This window comes from Leuresthes tenuis, unplaced genomic scaffold (assembly GCF_036924035.1).
Source record: "Leuresthes tenuis unplaced genomic scaffold, fLeuTen1.0.hap1 SCAF_5, whole genome shotgun sequence".
In the NCBI taxonomy this organism is placed as follows: Eukaryota; Metazoa; Chordata; class Actinopteri; order Atheriniformes; family Atherinopsidae; genus Leuresthes; species Leuresthes tenuis.
This window is the reverse complement of record NW_027325359.1, coordinates 289,201-310,036: the sequence shown is the minus strand read 5'-3', so window position 1 is coordinate 310,036 and position 20,836 is coordinate 289,201. Positions and strand designations below refer to the sequence as shown.

At 41.3% G+C, this 20,836-nt stretch overlaps 2 protein-coding genes across 2 annotated transcripts in view; both read right to left on the bottom strand.

Moving 5' to 3' along the window:
* Positions 1-3,596, bottom strand: part of plcg2 (phospholipase C, gamma 2) — a 56,536-nt gene extending 52,940 nt beyond the window's left edge. Inside the window, exon 1 of the mRNA XM_072385374.1 lies at positions 3,396-3,596. The gene's annotated coding sequence lies outside the window, so the exon portion shown is untranslated. The remainder of the gene's footprint in view (positions 1-3,395) is intronic.
* A 3,990-nt stretch (positions 3,597-7,586) lies between these two features.
* meak7 (MTOR associated protein, eak-7 homolog) lies at positions 7,587-18,510 on the bottom strand. The gene is made up of 9 exons (XM_072385368.1): positions 18,181-18,510; positions 16,506-16,670; positions 16,032-16,286; positions 15,805-15,949; positions 15,508-15,719; positions 14,390-14,576; positions 12,319-12,437; positions 9,592-9,771; positions 7,587-8,691 (listed from the first exon to the last, which is right to left on the bottom strand). The coding sequence occupies exons 2-9, from the start codon at positions 16,662-16,664 to the stop codon at positions 8,572-8,574; spliced, it is 1,377 nt and encodes a 458-aa protein (XP_072241469.1). The 5' UTR covers positions 16,665-16,670; positions 18,181-18,510; the 3' UTR covers positions 7,587-8,571.
* Between the last annotated feature and the right edge of the window lie 2,326 nt (positions 18,511-20,836).

Genomic DNA, 20,836 nt, shown 5'->3' with positions numbered 1-20,836 from the left:
ACCCTCTGATTTTCTCTTCTCAAATGCCCCAAACATCACTGATATATAAAGAAATGTCAATAGAAGCATTTGATTAGTATTGGACCTGAACTCTACAGCTGAGAAAACAATACGTCAATAAGGAAATGCTAAGACCTGAAATACTCAAATGATATGTGCAGATATCATCTTAAAAAGTGTAAAATAACAGGAAGCACACATCCTGAAGGTATGGCTGGAAGGAGAAGACAACCAGCTGCAGAAAGAAGAAACTGAATCTGCAGAAAGCCTGTAAAATCTGACCGTTTTCTGCCCTCTTTATGCTGAATGAACGGCTCCACCTCAGGTTTGTCAGTGGAAAAAAACACTTTTGCAAATAACTACAAAGAAATATTCACTATATAACGATTGTTTTGGAATATTAAATTCTTTAGAGGGATAATGAGACATCAGCCCATCAGTTTTGTCTCTTACTGCAGACTCTGTGCATCTATTCTCTGTTTCAGTGGGACCATTTTCCATCTTTATCTGTTTATTTCGTGCTTTTCTTTTGTATCGTCGCCATCATTTGGTTCTCTTTTGAATTTTTTCAAATGATAAGGTCGTTTTTACTCTAGACATCGGTGTCTTTATTGGACTGATTTGCATCATTTAAAGCCATTTAAAATGTTTCTGTATTTATCAGACACTTTTATCCAAAGCGACTTACAAATGAAGATATAACAGCTATATAAAAAGCTAACAATAAGCTAACAATAAGCTAACAATAAGCTCCATAGAAGGAACCCAGGAGTCCGACTCTGTCAGAGGGGACAGAGCAGAGATAGGGTGCAGGCATAGAAGGAAGTGCAGAAAGATAAAGTGCAGAGATAGAGGGGGGAGGGAAGTACAAGGTAAGTGCTGGGATAGGAGATGCTCTCTGAAGAGCTGGGTTTTCAGGAGCTTCTTGAAGATAGACAGGGACGCCCCTGTTCTGGTAGCGCTCGGTAGGTCATTCCACCATCGTGGGACGACACATGAACAGAGTTTGGATTGTCTTAGGCGTGGTGTAGGAGCTGCTAGACGACAATCCTGGGACCAACGGAGGGACCCAGTTGGGACAGAAGCCTTTGCAAGAGCATTCAAGTAGATGGAGCCGTTCCATTAAGCTCTTTGTAGCTAACATCAGGGACTTGGATCTGATGCGGGCGGCTAAGGGCAGCCAGAGGAGCTCAATGAACAGAGGGGGGGCGTGTTCTTTTAGGCTGATCCAAGACCAGACGCACCGCCGCGTTCTGGACCATCTGCAGAGGTTTCACAGGCTGGAGACCAGTTAGGAGACCAGTTAGGAAACCAGTTAGGAGACCAGTTAGGAAACCAGTTAGGAGACCGGTAAGGAGACCAGTTAGGAGACCAGTTAGGAGACCAGTTAGGAGACCAGTTAGGAAACCAGTTAGGAGACCAGTTAGGAGACCAGTTAGGAAACCAGTTCCCCAAGTGGAAGGTCAGCTGTGTGATTCTCAGACATTAATTGTCCTTAGTCCCTTCAAACTGAGGCTCATTCCTTGGTAGAAAGATGCTTTAGATATTTATGGAAGGAGCCAGTTCTCACTTTAAATGTGTTTCCCTCCATATTTCAGGTTAAATGAAGCTTAATTGGTTAATTGCAGTTAACTGATTACAGCTGGGGTCATGTTCAGAATGTTTTATGAGGATTAGTATGTGTTAAGGTTCTGGTTGGGCTCAGATTTTGCTGAGATGAAACCGGTCAAAACAGAATCCTTTTGTTAGTCAGCACAAACAAATTGGATAATATAAAATGGAGATGAAAAAAAAAAGGGAGATGCAATGAAAAAAATGAGATAATGACCAAGGAAAAGATTAAAAACATGGGACAAATGTGTGCAAAGGGGCACAAAACAACCTAAAAAAAGAGACAAAATGGGGCAAAATAAGATGCAAAATGTAAGTGAACCAAAAGGACCAAAAAGACTGAAAGACTGAAACTAAAAGTTGAATCACAACAAAGATTTGAATCTGCTTCAGAGACACGAAACAATCAAAATGCATTAAATGACCTCAAAGCAGTGAAAAAAGATGAGAAAATTACCAATGAGAACAAACTGTTTTCTAACACAATTAATGCCAGCAACACGCTCAAGAAAATAAATGCTGGGAGAGAAGCAAAAGAAGAAAAGTCTCAGATATAAACCATTAGGGTTTATATTCAGGTTCCAGGATTGGACCAAAGGAAACGTCCACCAAAAGATTCAGACCAAGGAGGGTTCAAGCCTCACCACTTTGTCACAAACTCCAGCAGAGAATCATCGATCCTTTATAAAAAAATGATTTCTACATGCCTTTGGTGCTTTAATATCTAAGCATCTATGGTGCATTAAATGCTGAAAAGATTCAGGGACTGAGAGGAAGTTTATCTGCATAAATGCCAAAGATGGAAGGCACTGTTGGACACTTTGAGTCCTCAGGCATGAGAAGCTGTCCTCACTGTTAGCAACAAAGCTAACCGTGGCTTTGAGAACTCCCTGCATCCAGAAATCTAACCTGAAGCTGTCCATAAGTCAGCTGAGTGCAGAAATGCTGCTTCTCTGGGAACGAGCTCATCTCAGATGCTCTTTAGTGGCACATTTCAGTGGATTTAGCAGAAATCTGGTGCTAAGAATGAGGAAAATCATCCAGGCTTTTATACATGAAAGACAGAAGAACGGTCTGTGGTAGTATGGCCGGCTTCGGTCTCTTCTCAGGAGGTTTGCAGTTACTTCAGCAGGACCTCACTCTGAATTATTTCCAGCAGCATGTCCTTCACTGGCCTCCCCAAACCCAGATCTGCCTCCTTCTGAAACTGTCTGAAGAGCAGAACCAGAAAACAACAAGAGCTGCTGGAAACCTCTGAAAAACAGCAACATTTAGTCCTTTTTCTCCTTATCTGAGTGCCTTACTGGCATCAAATTCGAGCTATATTCATATTTTAATGGATGATGGCATGTGAACAAATTATAGCCATAAGTTTTATTTCATTTTAGAAAAACCTTAACTCAATATATGAGTTGAGCTTGAAGTGTTTGGAAGATTAAAATAGTTCCTGAAGGTGATCTCATTGAGCAGAAACGGGAAAAAGGGGGGGCGGTGAAAGCTATAAATAAAGCGCTTTATATGTAAAGCTGCATATAAAGTGCAGTGTTAGTCCAGAAAGCCTCTTTTCTGAGTCTCCTTTTCTTTAGGGACCTCGGGATGTGGTGACCGGTGGCTGCCTGAGAACCTGCGGCCGGTCCAACTTCCTCCCTGAGCTGCATGAAGCCGCCTTCTGCAGCGCAGCAGATACCCAGCCAGCAAAAAGCGGACTTCCCTTCCTCTCACTCTGCAGCGGCTTTAAAACCAACTTTAAAAGCAATTCCACACAAATAAAACACCCCGCTTACCTTCCGTGTGAAATCGCTTCTTCTCGGCACCGAAAAGTCGTCGCTTGTCGTCTATCTAATCATGATTTGAGGGTTATGAAATGAGGCAGGAGAGGATGTAGAGTGTTGACAAAAGGCCACCCGCACAACGGTCAGTTCCTCTATCCGCGTGTGTGTACAAGGAAGTAAAAGTTAACTTGCATTATGGGCACAGCATGCAAGTTATATGAAAAAAAAAAAGAAGTCCGGAAGCTCGAACCGTATCTATGCAAAGTAAGAGAAGCTCAGAGCTGCTGCTTTGACCTGCAGGCTGTCGATTAGGCGCAAATCAAACCCTTCAGAACGAGCTTCACAGTGCATGTCATCCCATGTAACTGTCATTAATTACAGTAATACAGGAAATAATGGGAATAGAATAGTAGAAAAAGAGCTTCTTTACTCTGGCTGAACACATTCCAGCCATAATTTGACATTTCTCTGCTTGTCACAAGGGATTTAAACTGTTTCTAAGTCCATAGAAAAGAGAATTTATTAAAAAAAAACAGCAAACTGAGGTGGAAAACCTCGTCTTTGCAACAGCATGACATAGAATTTGCTATTTAAACCAGCTCCACCTGCTCTTATCTTAGCATCTCCCAACATTTCCATAACAACAGCAACTGGAAGCAGGCATTAATTTGCATTTTCTTGTGTCTCAAAACTCCATTTGTGTGACACTTTGATTAAAAACCAGCTGCTAACTGGACAAAGGTTTAAAGGTTTGTGTATCTGTGGAAAAACTCCAGCATCCCGGGCTAAATCTAGCACACGTGACCAGTTTCAGGACCGCTGGGGTAGATGCTGAACTAGTTTAAATGGCCTTGATGTTGAAAAGCAGGGAAATGGGTTTAATGTTTTACCCTGAATGTCTAACAGGATGCTTTTATGACCATTAAAGGTAGAACCGGCCGTTCTGTGTAACATTTCCATTAATGATTTAGAAGCCAAACTCTGCTTCTTGCAGCCTTTTATAGAGTATTTATAAAATACTCTATAAGCTTAGCATCGCTTAGCATCGCTTAGCATCGCTTAGCATCAAAACCTGTGATATGACACAAGAATGATGAAGCTAACATATGTAATGATGGAGAAAACTAACCAACCGATCACACATTGACTTCCTGGATTGTCCAGAAGATAGAACTGATCCCTTTTTGTCTTATACTCACATTTGAGTGGAATTAAATAACATTTTCACAGCTTAAGCACGTCTTAATTTGGTTATTGCGCTAATAAGGTGATCCTGAAATGTTCTCCCACCTCTGGGGATGAAATAAAGGTATAATTCTCATACTTAAAGGTAAATACTGACAACAATACGTCATTCTTCATGGGTATAACAGCTGAACCCGTCGTACTGTGTAAAATGCTTTCTGAAATATGACATTTGCATGAGTAACTTGGCTCAGTTATTTGCATGATAGCAGAGGAGGAGGAGGAGGGGATGGATGAAAACAAGGCTGCCTTTCAGCCTCTGAACAGGTGTTTGTATGCCTGTAATTCTGTGTTTATGGTGACATGTTGCAGCACATCTAATTAATCATCATTTAAGACCAGAAACAGGCAAAGTGGAAGGCAGAAAGATGCCAGAAAACAGCGCTGTGCAGCTTCTTTCCAACTTTAATTCAGGCAAATTGACAGATTAATAACACAATTACACAATATGTCACATTATTACATATTCAGAGCACACAAAGCACATTATCCACTGCATATGTTGTGAAATACTATTCTTCCATAAAACAAATCAGGTGTTTTTTTTAGTTTTCAGCTGTAACAAAAGAGAATTCAGCCCAAGACATTCAGATCGGACTAAAAACAAACTATATCCCTTATATATCTGTGTCTTCCTAAAACAAACGCATCACACTGAAAGATTAGAAGTGTTATATATTATAAAAAAAACATTTTCCTGATTCAAGCATAAAGACAAACCGGTAAATCCATATAGATTCTATGCTTTTGGACCAAATTACTCAAAATCAACAGCTAGCAGAAAAAACTACACTAGAAATAAGTGGAAATTTAGCATAAATATGTCAAGAAAACTGAAATCTGTTGTGTGTCTGAAACCTTTTCCACAGACACTCGAGTTTCACATCAAACAACAAGTAAAGATTAGAGTTTATAAAACAGCGGAGCCCTGTAAGCGTTCATTTATTATATATATTATTATATATTTTGATGGATTACAGTTTTAAGTCGCCTTACAATTACATGTCGTCATATTTAAAGAGGTTGCTCTATATGATGGAGCTCAGCAGAGTTGAGTTGAGCTAGTTACAGCTTAACCAGCTTAACCAGTTTAACCAGCTTAACCATTTAACTGGACCACAGTTGTTGCCATGCAGGGGAGGGGACTCTGAAGCATGCTGTGGAGTCGGTGAGAAAACCTTTAAGAATAGCGATTGGTCAGAGGATGAAGTTATAAAATCAGGAAGGGATGATATGTGAGAGCCAGCAGCTTTAATATACACTCAGCAACAATTCAGCTGCATTAATTTACACTCAGCAACAATTCAGCTGCATTAATATACACTTATAATTTACCGTTTTTCCCAAAAGACGCGTCTTTGGGTGAATTTGAGTGGAGTTGGTCCTAAACATGCAGGAATGATTCAGTCCCGTCCCCCAGCACATTATCCGGGTGTGTTATTGTGGTTTTGAGAGTATTTTAGTCCAGTTTTGGTCACAGACTCTCAGACACTGATGGAGCCAGTTGATGAGGATGCAGCGGTTTTCTGCTGTTTTTACCGGACAGGCAGCGGTTTTCTGCTGTTTTTACCTGACAGGCAGCGGTTTTCTGCTGTTTTTACCGGACAGGCAGCGGTTTTCTGCTGTTTTTACCGGACAGGCAGCGGTTTTCTGCTGTTTTTACCGGACAGGCAGCGGTTTTCTGCTGTTTTTACCGGACAGGCAGCGGTTTTCTGCTGTTTTTACCGGACAGGCAGCGGTTTTCTGCTGTTTTTACCAGACAGGCAGCGGTTTTCTGCTGTTTTTACCAGACAGGCAGCGGTTTTCTGCTGTTTTTACCAGACAGGCAGCGTTTTTCTGCTGTTTTTACCAGACAGGCAGCGTTTTTCTGCTGTTTTTACCAGACAGGCAGCGGTTTTCTGCTGTTTTTACCAGACAGGCAGCGTTTTTCTGCTGTTTTTACCAGACAGGCAGCGGTTTTCTGCTCTGTTTACCGGACAGGCAGCGGTTTTCTGCTGTTTTTACCGGACAGGCAGCGGTTTTCTGCTGTTTTTACCGGACAGGCAGCGGTTTTCTGCTGTTTTTACCGGACAGGCAGCGGTTTTCTGCTGTTTTTACCGGACAGGCAGCGGTTTTCTGCTGTTTTTACCAGACAGGCAGCGGTTTTCTGCTGTTTTTACCAGACAGGCAGCGGTTTTCTGCTGTTTTTACCAGACAGGCAGCGGTTTTCTGCTGTTTTTACCGGACAGGCAGCGTTTTTCTGCTGTTTTTACCAGACAGGCAGCGTTTTTCTGCTGTTTTTACCTGACAGGCAGCGGTTTTCTGCTGTTTTTAGCGGACAGGCAGCGGTTTTCTGCTGTTTTTAGCGGACAGGCAGCGGTTTTCTGCTGTTTTTACCAGACAGGCAGCGGTTTTCTGCTGTTTTTACCAGACAGGCAGCGTTTTTCTGCTGTTTTTACCAGACAGGCAGCGGTTTTCTGCTCTGTTTACCGGACAGGCAGCGGTTTTCTGCTGTTTTTACCGGACAGGCAGCGGTTTTCTGCTGTTTTTACCGGACAGGCAGCGGTTTTCTGCTGTTTTTACCTGACAGGCAGCGGTTTTCTGCTGTTTTTACCAGACAGGCAGCGGTTTTCTGCTGTTTTTACCGGACAGGCAGCGGTTTTCTGCTGTTTTTACCAGACAGGCAGCGTTTTTCTGCTGTTTTTACCGGACAGGCAGCGGTTTTCTGCTGTTTTTACCAGACAGGCAGCGTTTTTCTGCTGTTTTTACCGGACAGGCAGCGGTTTTCTGCTGTTTTTACCAGACAGGCAGCGGTTTTCTGCTGTTTTTACCAGACAGGCAGCGGTTTTCTGCTGTTTTTACCGGACAGGCTGCGGTTTTCTGCTGTTTTTACCGGACAGGCAGCGGTTTTCTGCTGTTTTTACCTGACAGGCAGCGGTTTTCTGCTGTTTTTACCGGACAGGCAGCGGTTTTCTGCTGTTTTTACCGGACAGGCAGCGGTTTTCTGCTGTTTTTACCGGACAGGCAGCGTTTTTCTGCTGTTTTTACCGGACAGGCAGCGTTTTTCTGCTCTGTTTTTGCTTTGGTTTGACGGAACCGGAGCAAAGATAGCAGCAAAGGTGCTGGTGGTAGCTGGAGAAGCTGGTCTGATAGCATCAGAGGTTAAAATAGCTACAGGAGAGCTAAACTGATGCAGATTAAACATGAGCAGTAAAGCACAATGAGAACTTAGTGTTGCCATGAAGTTAGAAGGCATCCAAACTGTTATCCTGCAGGTTAACAGCGAGCTTAACTCACTGCTGCAGTCTGCAGAACAGCAGATTTATAGCTTTATCCGTTGCTGCTGATTAATTTAATCTGTCACAGTCGATAACATCTTAAAAGGAAAAACAAAGTAAACATGACTCATGTCTATATGGACCACAGCGTTGTCTAAAGAAGTAAAAATAAGTAAAAATAGAAGTAAAAATGGATATGAAGACATCTTTATCACATTTCAGGAGGGAAGAAGCCTCTACCCTCCCTAAGGTTGAAATTTCCCTGAATAATCTGAGCTTCTCTGACACTTAAAAGCATGAAAAATGATGTTTTCACACCTTTAAATAAATGCAGAATTATACCCACTCATCACATTAAGTTTTTTTTTAAGTTTTTCTTTTTTTTTTAATCATACTAAACACCAGTGGAGTTCAAGCATGAACCCCCCCCCCCCCCCCCCTGTCAGGCTTTCCAAAGCTCTGATCAGCTCCACTTCTGACTACATGAGATTCATAAGTCTGGTTTATTGCACTATGATGTCATCCATTTCCTGGTCCAGGTTAAAGTTGATTCCATTTAAATCAGCTGTAGTTTGTGAGTTGAAAGGTCCAAAGCAGACTGGAAAAGGCAGGAGATCTAAATGAGTGGCTACCCTTAGGCTGGTGGCCTTTGTGATGTTCAGTGAGGATGCTTTGGGTCACTGATCCTAGTCTTCTTCCGGCTCCCTGAGTCCCTCGCTGTGCAAAGTCTTCCCTGTGAGCTCCATCATGGCCTGAACCTCTGGATCCACATTCAGGATGCTCTTCTTACCCTCCCCCTCTTCACCCTGAGACAAAGAGACACAGAGGAACTGTGGGCTTAAAAGGAAACAGATGTAAAATGTAAAACAGCTGGAATGTAAATGAGTTTTTCTATTTGTGGCGGATTTAATTACACGCCTGACGTTGTGTGACACGGTGCAGGGTTTTAAAAAAGGGGAAAAGCTCAAAGGTTCCCAACAAAGACACAGAAATTACAACAGCTCTCATGGTTCCTGATGGTCCAGCTGATGCTTTGCCTCTATTATAGCAGCACAATTTATACAAATACAGAAAATAACATCAGGATCACACCTTCTGTTTCATTTTCTCCACTGATTTAATTTAGTTTCTCAAATGCTAAGACAGCAAAGATAGCATAAAGTAGCTACTCACATGCTGCAGAAGCCACATATAGATCCAAAGCTGGGCTCCAAAGTGAAAGTACTCTATCTTATCATAGAAAACTGGTAGCAATAAGAGAGTTTGAGGCTTTAAAGACTCATTTTTAATAAGTTAAACGAGGAAAAACAACCCTGAACATGTCCACTTCTTCGTTCTTCTGGCTGTACCTTTCCACTGAAGCAGCATCACGCTCAGGTGAATTTGACTGATGCATCAGAGGCTTTGCAACCTGCATCATATAAAGTTGTGTCTCAACTTTCCAGCTGAACAGTTCTGACCAGGAAGCTTCATGAAGGCAGCAAACGTGGCTTCAGCACCAAGTGAAAGCGCTGACTTCAGGTAGTAATTCTACACAAAGAAACGCTCAGTTCTGGAAGTTAAAGCTCTGCTTTCCATCACCTGTTATCACTGTGTTGTGTAATCTTTGAAGGAAATAATTTATAGTGCAGCCTAACCGCCTCCTCTGAGCGTAAATGAGTGACCACGGCACAGCCCCCCCCCTCCATTATAAGTACTGCTCTGACCTCCTCTGGTTCGGGCGGTTTCCCCACAGCCCACACCTCCATGGAGTCCAGCGTGAAGTCCTCGTCTCCTGAGAGCTGGGGGCTGCCGTAGGTCGTGCATTTGGGCCGTGCACGGCTGTGCCCGGAGCCAAACTCGCTGTCCAGCCACAGGCCGAAGTAGTCGTGCTGACCCCCCATACCCTGAAGAAGAAAATAAACAGGTTGATTTGATGTGAATTAGCAGGAAAACGTCTTTATTACTTAAAACTTTCCCCATTTAAAGTTCCCTCTTATTCCTAAAGCTGGTTAAAATATTTCTGGAGCCAAACTGCTCTCTAGTCTCTTCATTCTTAATCTTTGGTCCTTCTACATTTACTTTGCACACTTCATAACTCCAAACAGTTTGTAATTAGTTCAGGAGGAAGGGAAAGCTTGAATTCCAGGAGCTTTGCTGGGAGGAGAGGAAGAGGATGATGGTGACCTGAGAGGCTTCGAAAACACAGACCCAGACGGACGTGTTGAAGCCAGAATCTGATCCCAAATATCACAGTTAGCTGCAAAATGCAGGTTAGGGCAGGATATATACTTAAGTACCTGCAGTTAACTGCTTCTGTGTTTCATAGGGATACAGTCAGTTCATTTGAGTATAAATTCAACAGAAAGTACTCTGAGCTGCCTTTTAACTCATGTTTGTGATTAAATCCGTTCCTTCCTCTAAAGCAGGGGTCGGGAACCTATGGCTCGCGAGCCAGATGTGGCTCTTTTGATGACTGCATCTGGCTCGCAGATAAAACAAAATATTCTCACTTGTTTAAATCCATCCATCGATTTTTCATGTCCTGTTCAGGGCTGCAGGAGCAATTGTCCATTATTTTAATTGGATGATACTGGACTACGTTGGCCGTTGTAAAACAGGTAAACGCCCCCTTTTGAATCAGTCTGCTCGGTCATTAGCTCAAAGCTAACCCTTCGACGAAGAAGATGGCGAAAAGAAAAAAAGATGACGAGTATCGTACATTTCAGGCCGAATGGACTGAAGAATTCGCCTTTGTGGAGAGAGCAATTTCTGCGGTGTGTCTAATTTGCAAAGACAAAATTACATCGATGAAACGGTCGAATGTAAAGCGGCACTTCGACACGCGCCATGCTAGCTTTGCATCAAAATACCCGGCAGGAGACAGCAGAAAGAAAGCGTGCCAAGAGCTACTGAGCAGGGTACAAGCTAGAGCTACTGAGCAGGGTACAAGCTAGAGCTACTGAGCAGGGTACAAGCTAGAGCTACTGAGCAGGGTACAAGCTAGAGCTACTGAGCAGGGTACAAGCTAGAGCTACTGAGCAGGGTACAAGCTAGAGCTACTGAGCAGGGTACAAGCTAGAGCTACTGAGCAGGGTACAAGCTAGAGCTACTGAGCAGGGTACAAGCTAGAGCTACTGAGCAGGGTACAAGCTAGAGCTACTGAGCAGGGTACAAGCTAGAGCTACTGAGCAGGGTACAAGCTAGAGCTACTGAGCAGGGTACAAGCTAGAGCTACTGAGCAGGGTACAAGCAGCCAGCAGCAACCCGGCAAGGTGACTATAATTCTGCTAGCTTAGCTGGATCTTTAGCAATAGTGAGGAACGGAAAACCATTCACAGATGGCGAGTATGCTAATAAATAATATGCTAATATAATATGCTAATAAATTCAGAGGCTTATTATACTGACATTTAGTTGAATCCACTTTTAAAATATATTATATGGCTCTCATTGAAATAAATTTCCAAATTTTTTGCTTTCATGGCTCTCTTAGTGAAAAAGGTTCCCGACCCCTGGTCTAAAGTCAACAAAACACAGACATTTTAACAGTTTAATTCACTGCTTATGGCTCAGATTGGTGCCTTCTTTGGCTTTTAGCTTCAGTCTCCTCACAGATCCAGCGTGTTACTGATTCTTCTTGTTAATTGTGTGAATTAGACTCATTTTAACTAATTCGATTTCACTGGAATAGATGAGATTATCACTGGGCTGAATTGGTGCCTTGGAGCATGTAGCATCAGCTAATTGTTGTGAACTGGTGCATAAATAAGACTGAAAAGTTTGATGCTGAATGCTCTGCATCAGAAAATAAAAACTAACTCCTCGTTATCAGAAACATCTCCAAAGCTTTTAATCCTTAAAGTCTACGAACATTTTCCCTTTAAATAAAGCAATGTGCTGCAGCTCCATCATATTATTGAGTCTGGGTTTAGGTTTAGGAATCAGACATTTTCCCTTTAAATAAAGCAATGTGCTGCAGCTACATCATATTGAGTCTGGGTTTAGGTTTAGGAATCAGACATTTCCCTTTAAATAAAGCAATGTGCTGCAGCTCCATCATATTATTGAGTCTGGGTTTAGGTTTAGGAATCAGACATTTCCCTTTAAATAAAGCAATGTGCTGCAGCTCCATCATATTATTGAGTCTGGGTTTAGGTTTAGGTATCAGACATTTCCCTTTTAAATAAAGCAATGTGCTGCAGCTCCATCGTATTATTGAGTCTGGGTTTAGGTTTAGGTATCAGTTGGTCTGCTGCTGGATTGAATCAGATGTGATCAAACTCTCACCCAAACCAATCTGATCCAATCTTGTGTTGCTTTATATGACAGAACACTTCAGTTCCTACATCCCACGGGCTGTTAATGACTTTAAAAACTCAAATAATCTCATTTAAACATCAAGCTAAAGGGGAATTCTCTGTTTTGATTCAGCTGAATTAGCGGCGTCTCACCAGCCCATTGGGCATGGTCTGCTGGTGCTGGTTGAGGTACATGAAGTGTTCGTTGTATCCTGTTGCTGTGTAAACTCTCAGTCTGGGGAACACAGAGAACAGGAAGCATCTGGAGTCACCTGCACACACGCAAATATACAAATCATGAAGATCTGAGAGAAAAGTCAAGTGACAGTCCACAATATTCAAACAACTAGTATTACTTCCTTAATGTGTCATTTATCAGTGTTTTATGAGCCTCCATCTGCTGATACCACCACATTATGGCCTTTATAGCACAGCTACTGCTGAGTTTCATAAATCTTTTTCTTATTTAAATTAATTTAATTTGAGATGTTTTCAACATGCACAAAAGTGGTTCCAAAACTAGTTGAATTCTTTCTGTTTGGGTGTGTTTTACAAGCTTTTATCCGCGTTATGTGACATTTATCAGTGTTTTATGAGCCTCCATCTGCTGATACCACCACATTATGGCCTTTATAGCACAGCTACTGCTGAGTTTCATAAATCTTTTTCTTATTTAAATTCATTTAATTTGAGATGTTTTCAACAAGCACAAAAGTGGTTCCAAAACTAGTTGAATTCTTTCTGTTTGGGTGTGTTTTACAAGCTTTTATCCGCGTTATGTGACATTTATCAGTGTTTTAAGAGCCTCCATCTGCTGATACCACCACATTATGGCCTTTATAGCACAGCTACTGCTGAGTTTCATAAATCTTTTTCTTATTTAAATTCATTTAATTTGAGATGTTTTCAACAAGCACAAAAGTGGTTCCAAAACTAGTTGAATTCTTTCTGTTTGGGTGTGTTTTACAAGCTTTTATCCGCGTTATGTGACATTTATCAGTGTTTTATGAGCCTCCATCTGCTGATACCACCACATTATGGCCTTTATAGCACAGCTACTGCTGAGTTTCATAAATCTTTTTCTTATTTAAATTCATTTAATTTGAGATGTTTTCAACAAGCACAAAAGTGGTTCCAAAACTAGTTGAATTCTTTCTGTTTGGGTGTGTTTTACAAGCTTTTATCCGCGTTATGTGACATTTACGAGCTGAAATGATGCCTGAGCTCGAATGACAGCTTCTCTAACTAAGTTAAATATTTGATTAGCAGTATTTTAGGTACACCTGCTGAAAGCTACGGAGACTTATAACAGCAACAAATCAGGAGGGCTTCATGTTTAAGTTGTTGTGGCATTTACTCTGCAGCTTTATTCAGCCTCTTGTTTCCATTGTTTTTAATTCCATTCCTTTAATATAATTCATTACCAGATAAATAATAATGTGTGTCATGCAGTGAATTTCAACAATAAGCACATTCTCCAAACTTAAAACACCATAAAGACATCTCTGATGAATATAAGTAGTACTATCTGCAGATAATAACTGACATCTTAATATAGGATATGCAATCTGCTATTTCTGCTATTTTCCCACAATATGGAGCAAACTCTACTACACAAGGTGCAGAATCTCATTCATTCTTTTAATAATTACTAACCTGAACTGTATGGTTTGAAAGGCAAATATTAGGAAAACTGTCCATGTTGATAAATGTCATATTGAGCCACAAAATAACTAAATTATGGCCACAATTTGACTTGTTCTGACGTCTTAATAATGCAAAGCCAGACGATAATATTTTCCCACAGATGTAGCAAATAGAAATCCATAAAAATACAGCTGCTTCTACGCTTTTAACAAGCAGCAAATCAATAAAATAAGTACATACAGAACAGTTAATATTAACTGGACTTTGATGAATTAGTGCACTTTGGTTCTGTGGAGCTTAACTTTAAACCAGAGTTTAGGGTGAAACTAAAGTAGGGTGTTTGCTTTCACTTATACTGACAAAGAAAACTGAATTCTGCATAAAACTAAACCTTTTATGCTTAGTTAGACACATAGTTATAGTTATGAGTTTAAAGAGTTATTAAAAAAGCTAAAAACTGTTTCCTGGCGGTCTTGTTGCTAGCGGAAACCACAGATGGACTAACTTTACAGTAGTTTAACTGTGGAGGGCAGCTGATAAATGACACGTATTAAAGGAAGATGGAGCCTTCTCTCACCCTGAAACTGAGGTTTGACCTCCCAGGCTTGCGAAGCAAAGCCCCCAAACACGTGGCCCTTGGTGTCCTTGACGAGCAGCACGGTGGGTCCATGCTTCATCAGGCCTGCCACCATCTTGGTGAAGCTCTCCCCGTGCAGCACTGTGGAAAACACCAGCCTCCAGGGGGCGCTGTAGCTGTCTGGCAGCTAGAGAAATAAAGGCAGAAATAAGGAATAGTGTGAGCAGCTTGTGGCTGATTCGGACCCTACTTAAAAACACAAGAGAGGAGACGAATAAGACAAAATGTGCCTCATGTGACGCTGATTACCACAAAACAACGACTGATGCAAAAGCTTTGAAGCTTCTCTTACTGCCAAGATATTGGACAATGAAAACTGTATCTAACATTTACTCTTAGCTCTTATCTGAAGTCGGATAACAACTACAATCGGTTCAAAATGCAACGATTTGGCTCCAAAAAGTGCCAGGCATCCCAAATCTTTGCATCTGTAACAGTAAGGTTACCATGGTTACCATTGTCCTTATTGCATCACACTCTTCTTTTACTCCAATTAAAATAAAGACGCAAAACAACAACCAAAAAGAGACGTGTTTCCCTGTTCCAGCAGGTATCCTTTGAATGGTGTTATGGTGTTTTTCCCCCCTCTTTTCCCTCTTTTCTGTCTTCTCAGACCCCAGCTGGTCGAGGTGGATGGACACCCTTCCTGGTTCTGGTTCTGCCAGAGGTTTCTTCCTGGTTCTGCCAGAGGTTTCTTCCTGGTTCTGGTTCTGCCAGAGGTTTCTTCCTGGTTCTGGTTCTGCCAGAGGTTTCTTCCTGTTAAAGGGAGTCGTTCCTTTCCACAGTCCCTCAGGCTCAGGACGGGAGATTGGACTGAAGACAAGTTTCGGTCCAATCTGTTGGTTTCCTTAGCTCGGATATTATTTTTGAATTGGCTCCATATGAATTAATTGGATTATGATTACAATGAATTGAATTCCAATTGGCTTGAATTGGACTTTATTACTTAAGGGCCTTGAGATGACTGTAATTGTTGTAATCTGGCGCCATATAAATAAAGTTGAATTAATTGAATTGTTTCCTTGAAAGCCAAACAAAGAATTAGCACAAATCCTGACCTGTGGAGCCAAAAACATGAGAGTGGGCAGATCCAGCAGACAGCTCAGCTCCTCCCAGGGCACCTCCTGGCAGGGGGGCAGCAGAGCCGGGGGGGGCAGGCCGCTCAGGGAGACATTCAGGCCCTCAGCTACCAGAATCTCTAAGTACAGCGAGACCTGGGAGGTCCTGAAGATCCAGTCCTCCAAGCAAGAAACATCAGCCCTTCCATCATCTGAGGGGGGGGGGCAGGATGAGGCGTCATCAGTGACAATGTCTTCGTGTCATGGTGTCCAAAAGTGTTAAAATCAGCGGTTTACCTGAGGCTTTGAGTTCAGAACAGATCTGCTCTGCCAGGATTTTAACACCAAGGGCGCCGTCACCCATTTTCTCCGGCTTCCAGCCCTGCAGGCGCCCCCTGTGGACCAGAATCTGAACTACAGCACGAATCAGGTCTTGGAGGAACTGCAGAGACATGGAGAAGAACACATAACCACGGCCATAGAATCTGATACGTCACTTCCTGTTTATTTCAGCCTCTGCTCACCTCAACCACCTGATCACAGGTGACGGCTGCTGCTGGCCCTGCTGCATTATGGGACATGACCAGAACGAGGGGGGCCCGCTCTTCTGCAGTGCCCCGAAGGGTGTCTGCGAGGAAGACCATCAGCTGCTCCCGGGTTACGCCGGAGGTGGCGGGTCGCCCGCCCTTCCCAGGCTCCCCCAGGTCATGGTTGATGCTGCACATGCACTGAAAGACTCTGTTCACCAAGGAGTCCGAGGCCAAGCTGCCCATCGAGGCCTGAGAGAGACCAAAGGAGGGATTTATTAAAGCAAGACCAAGCTCATCTGTGAGGGAGGTTTCAGTAAAACTACAATAAAGTAACTGGGAATTCATTCATTAAGGAGAAACATTATCTTTATAATCTGATAATCGACAATAACTGGAAGAATAATCAGCTACAAAGCCACAGGTGTTGTTTCCTCTCTAAAAAATGCTGATTATTGCTTTGATTCCCACCTGAATCATCTCCAGGGTGAGAGTTTTTCCTGCCCCTGTGGCCCCTGAAAGGCCCCCAGCAGCCTGCAGCTTATCGAACACGCCCCCGACCACGGATTGCTCCTCGGGACGGAAGCGAGCCAAACGCTTCTGCACCGCCACGCTCTCCGTGTTCCCCATGCTGCCCTGGGGTCAAACGTTTAAAGGAAAGAGGCAAAATGCATGCCGTCAAAATGTTTTCATACAGCTGAGTTCAAACCTACAAAGTTTTCAGGCCCTGTTAAGTTTTCCGCGTTTTGGAATCATGTTTTCAAGCCAATTTTCATGTTTTCAAGCCATTTTTTCACATTTTCAAGCCATTTTTCATGTTTTCAAGCCATTTTTTCACGTTTTCAAGCCATTTTTTCACAGTTTCAAGCCATTTTTTCACGTTTTCAAGCAATTTTTTCACGTTTTCAAGCCATTTTTCATGTTTCAAGCCATTTTTTTCATGTTTCAAGCCAATTTTTCACATTTTCAAGTAATTTTTTCACGTTTTCAAGCCATTTTTTCACATTTTCAAGAAATTTTTTCACGTTTTCAAGCCATTTTTCATGTTTTCAAGCCATTTTTTCATGTTTTCAAGCCATTTTTTCATGTTTCAAGCCATTTTTCACGTTTTCAAGCCATTTTTCCACGTTTTCAAGCCATTTTTCCACGTTTTCAAGCCACTTTTCCACGTTTTCAAGCCATCATGTTTCAAGCCATTTTTTCATGTTTCAAGCATTTTTTCATGTTTCAAGCATTTTTTCATGTATTCTCATTATTTTTTCAAGCCATTTTTTGTGTTGTTTGTGACTACTGACCAGCCCTGACCTTTAACTGCACATAATTATGCTGCTCTAAGCCCCCATAGTTCCTGTTTTTTTCCCACTAGTACCATCGAAAGAAGGCAAATCGTGACTTTTAACGTCCACAAATGTCTTTTCGGGCGATCGCAAATGTTCACAATAAGTCCTAAACTTCTATGTCTGGACTTAGTGATCGACTAAATGTTTCATAGATGGTCTCTTCTGAAGGTCTTTAGACATCAAAAACAATACCAATCTGGACATTTGTCGAGGTGTAAAATGAGTTTCTTATCCGTCCATCACAGCTCTTTAATGGAACATTGTGGGTTCAGTATCTGGAGGTCTTTGAGCATCTAAACCCAACCCTATAATGTGATGGATGTTAAGCTTAAGCGTTCAGAAATCCTTTTAAGAAGAGAAAAATCCCTTCATGCTGACTGCTCACGAGGTGTCCTTTGAATGTTGCAGATAGATGAAAAATTCATTATCTGGGGCGGTGGTTTCCAGCCTCGTCTGGTTTGCAATCCTTTAAAATTAAGCAACAGCTCAATTAACCTCTCAACTGATCATTGACTAATGAATACACAAACCATTTAAAACCAAAGGTCGTCTCTTTGGGAGACATTTTATTTGTTTTTGTTTCCTCACAATAACTGCTTCTTTAATACTGATTTGACCCACTTCTATTTAAAACGCAGATATATATATAATACCTTTAACTCTGATAGTGTGTCGCGTTTAAAGCGCATTTCACAAACCTTTATATGAAACGTTTTCAGTGATATTCGAGCAATTGAGGCTGCAGCGCTTTTGTGTTTCCTGCAGCTCTGCAGATGTCTCCAAAATGCTTTAAGACTCTTTCTTACCAGTAATTAAAGAAGTCCTCAGATATCTTAGTCCTCGGCACGTGCTTAAAAACGATTAATATATTCCAAGGTAGCTCGTGACCTAAATTAATGCTGGAGCACAAGGTGGGGGAGGCTAATGCTAACTAGCAAAACAAAGCACTGGTTCTCTGTGTATCCCACTTCTATGAAAAACAGCGGCTGTAGCAAAAATATGCCATACACAGTATTCTTCGAAATCAAAAATGTCGCACTAACCTATTAAAAAACGCCAGGTAAGCCTTCCTTACTGCATTTATTAAAGACAGTTCCTGGTGCTGACTGGAATTACTACACCCGTTAATGACACCACCGTAGCGCCCCAAAGCCGTTGAGAGTAGTATTCCAGGGATGACAATGACAGCAGCCAATCAGATGAGCCATGTGTTCGTGCGCTTCATTCTGATTGGTCCAATTTTGAAAAGGCGGGGACAAGTTTGTGTCGTCATAAAGGGTGTGTTCAAACACACGAGATCTGTGTTGTTGTTTTGATCACGCACTGCTAAAATGTGCAGGTCTGAGAAATATAATAAAAATAAATAAATAAAATAAATCAGTTTAAGACATAATTAAAAAATCGTAATCTTTATTATACAAAGTATTGAAAACATTGTTTCACACCCTATATCTTAAGCTAAATTCATATGTATTGGTTATTTTCCATTTAGTGAGTCATTCTATCGATTTTGGTGCACATCCAAGTCACTGTTTCATGCTGTTGCGTGGGATAGCTCATATACACAGCTGGGATGTATTGAGAATATCAAAAACTATGCAAAGGTGAATATTTCTCAGATTTGATATTCTGATTATGCAAAGCAAATATTAAATTATAATTAGCATGTGGCATTAAAAAGCCTTACAAAGAGTGAAATTCAGTCACCCCAAAGTAAATTTATTGGCATTGTTTGCAAATCACAGGGCTCAGTTAAAAGATACACAACAACTATAAAAACGTGCAAAAATCAATTCCATAGTAATAGAATCCATAAATACATCCCAAATAAGTACAAACTGAGCCAAAGTGACACAAAAATAACTACAAAACAACAACAAAGTAACACAAAATGACACTAAGGACACAGAATTACACTTAAAGGACACAAAGGACACATCTATGCTTGGGAAAAATAGAAATAACACCCATGATGCCAAATGACATCAAGGACATACTTGGTTTCTACAGTCAGTAAAAGAGACAGCCAGAGACAGAGAAAGCCATGCAAAAACCAATCAAGAAACATGAAATGAGACAAAGGTGACTCACAATGATGCCATAGAAAGACAAACAAAACTCAAAATATCTCCAAAGAGAAACAAAATTAGACACAAATAGACACCAAAAAGATACAAAACAACAACAAATACATAGAAAACTGCCCAAGGAAACCTAAAAACACCAACAAAACATCAAAAAACATCCAAAGAAACACAAAATGACACTACAGTGAAAGAAAGAAAGAGGTAACACAAAAACTGTGAGACAGAAACAGATTAACTAAACAAAACTAAAAATGACACAAAAAGGGAGACAATCTCAATGCAAAAACAAGAAATGAGCCCAATATAACACAACTTGCAACGACAAATAACAGAAAGAAAGACGAAACAGCACCAAAGGTACAGAAGAGGAAGAATACGATGCCAATGACACATATATTCAGCTGAATAGAGGAAAAATGCCACTAAAGAGGCAAAATTACCACAGAGACGCAAAACAATACCAAAAGGACTAAATATAATGAAAAAAGACAACACAAAATAACCATAGTTAGAACATTTTGTTTATTAATAAGATTTCAAAGGGAAAACTTTTACTTTTCATTCTTATGTTGCTGTTTTAAAACTATTTTTATGACTATGTAATTGGCCATATATTTGGCTCATGTCATTATAACACCAATCACTCTGTGGTCAGCTGCCACTCCGGCACCAAATCTTCATCTTCACAGCTCTAGAAAATAAAATAAAAGTCCAGACACACGAGGAATTTTATTCACGTTTATGCCATCATTTATTCAGCTCAAAAGGCGTCACAATTGGCTCGTAATTGATGGTAATGGGTGGAATTATAGGTGCATTGTCATGTCATGTCCCTTCTTTTACCGCTAGAGGGCGCACGAGAGTCTTTGAACAGAGGCAGCGAAAACCATACAAAAGCAGGCAGTTGGAAAACGCCTTTTAAGGGCATGAGATTTAGCCTGTGAGCGTGCTGAGCTGGGTGTGTTGCATCGTAATGAGGTCTTACAGGACAGTGGGCTGAGTATGAAGGTGCTGCTATCTGCCCACGTCAAGTAAACAGGATACAACAATGATTCAGATAGTGTAGCACAAGAATGACTGCAGAGCAAGGAAATCAGCCCTGGAAGCTTCTGGAGTAAATACACTTATTACTCATGATAAAACTAAAAATACTGAACATAAATTCACAGTTCAGCTGCGGTGGCTTCCAGTTATGAGTTGATACTTCCTCCAAACTGAGCTGAACAGCTCTGCACTTTATGAGCTTCTAGTTTATACCAAAACAGAGACAAATGGGCATATATAATGGGTTAGTTTGTCTTTTGAAACTGATAAACCCTGCATGTTCTTTCTGTTAAACATGTATCATACTGAACTAAGTTTGTATGGCTCAACA

Bases quoted from the DNA above. Each gene is read 5' to 3' on its own strand.
- meak7 (XM_072385368.1), bottom strand. From the start codon at position 16,664: ATGGGGAACACGGAGAGCGTGGCGGTGCAGAAGCGTTTGGCTCGCTTC. The intron at 9,772-12,318 runs GTGAGACGCCGC...TTTCTTCTTCAG, and splicing joins AGACCATGCCCAATGGGCTG to GGTATGGGGGGTCAGCACGA. The intron at 8,692-9,591 runs GTCAGAGCAGTA...TCTTTGTCTCAG, and splicing joins AACCGCCCGAACCAGAGGAG to GGTGAAGAGGGGGAGGGTAA.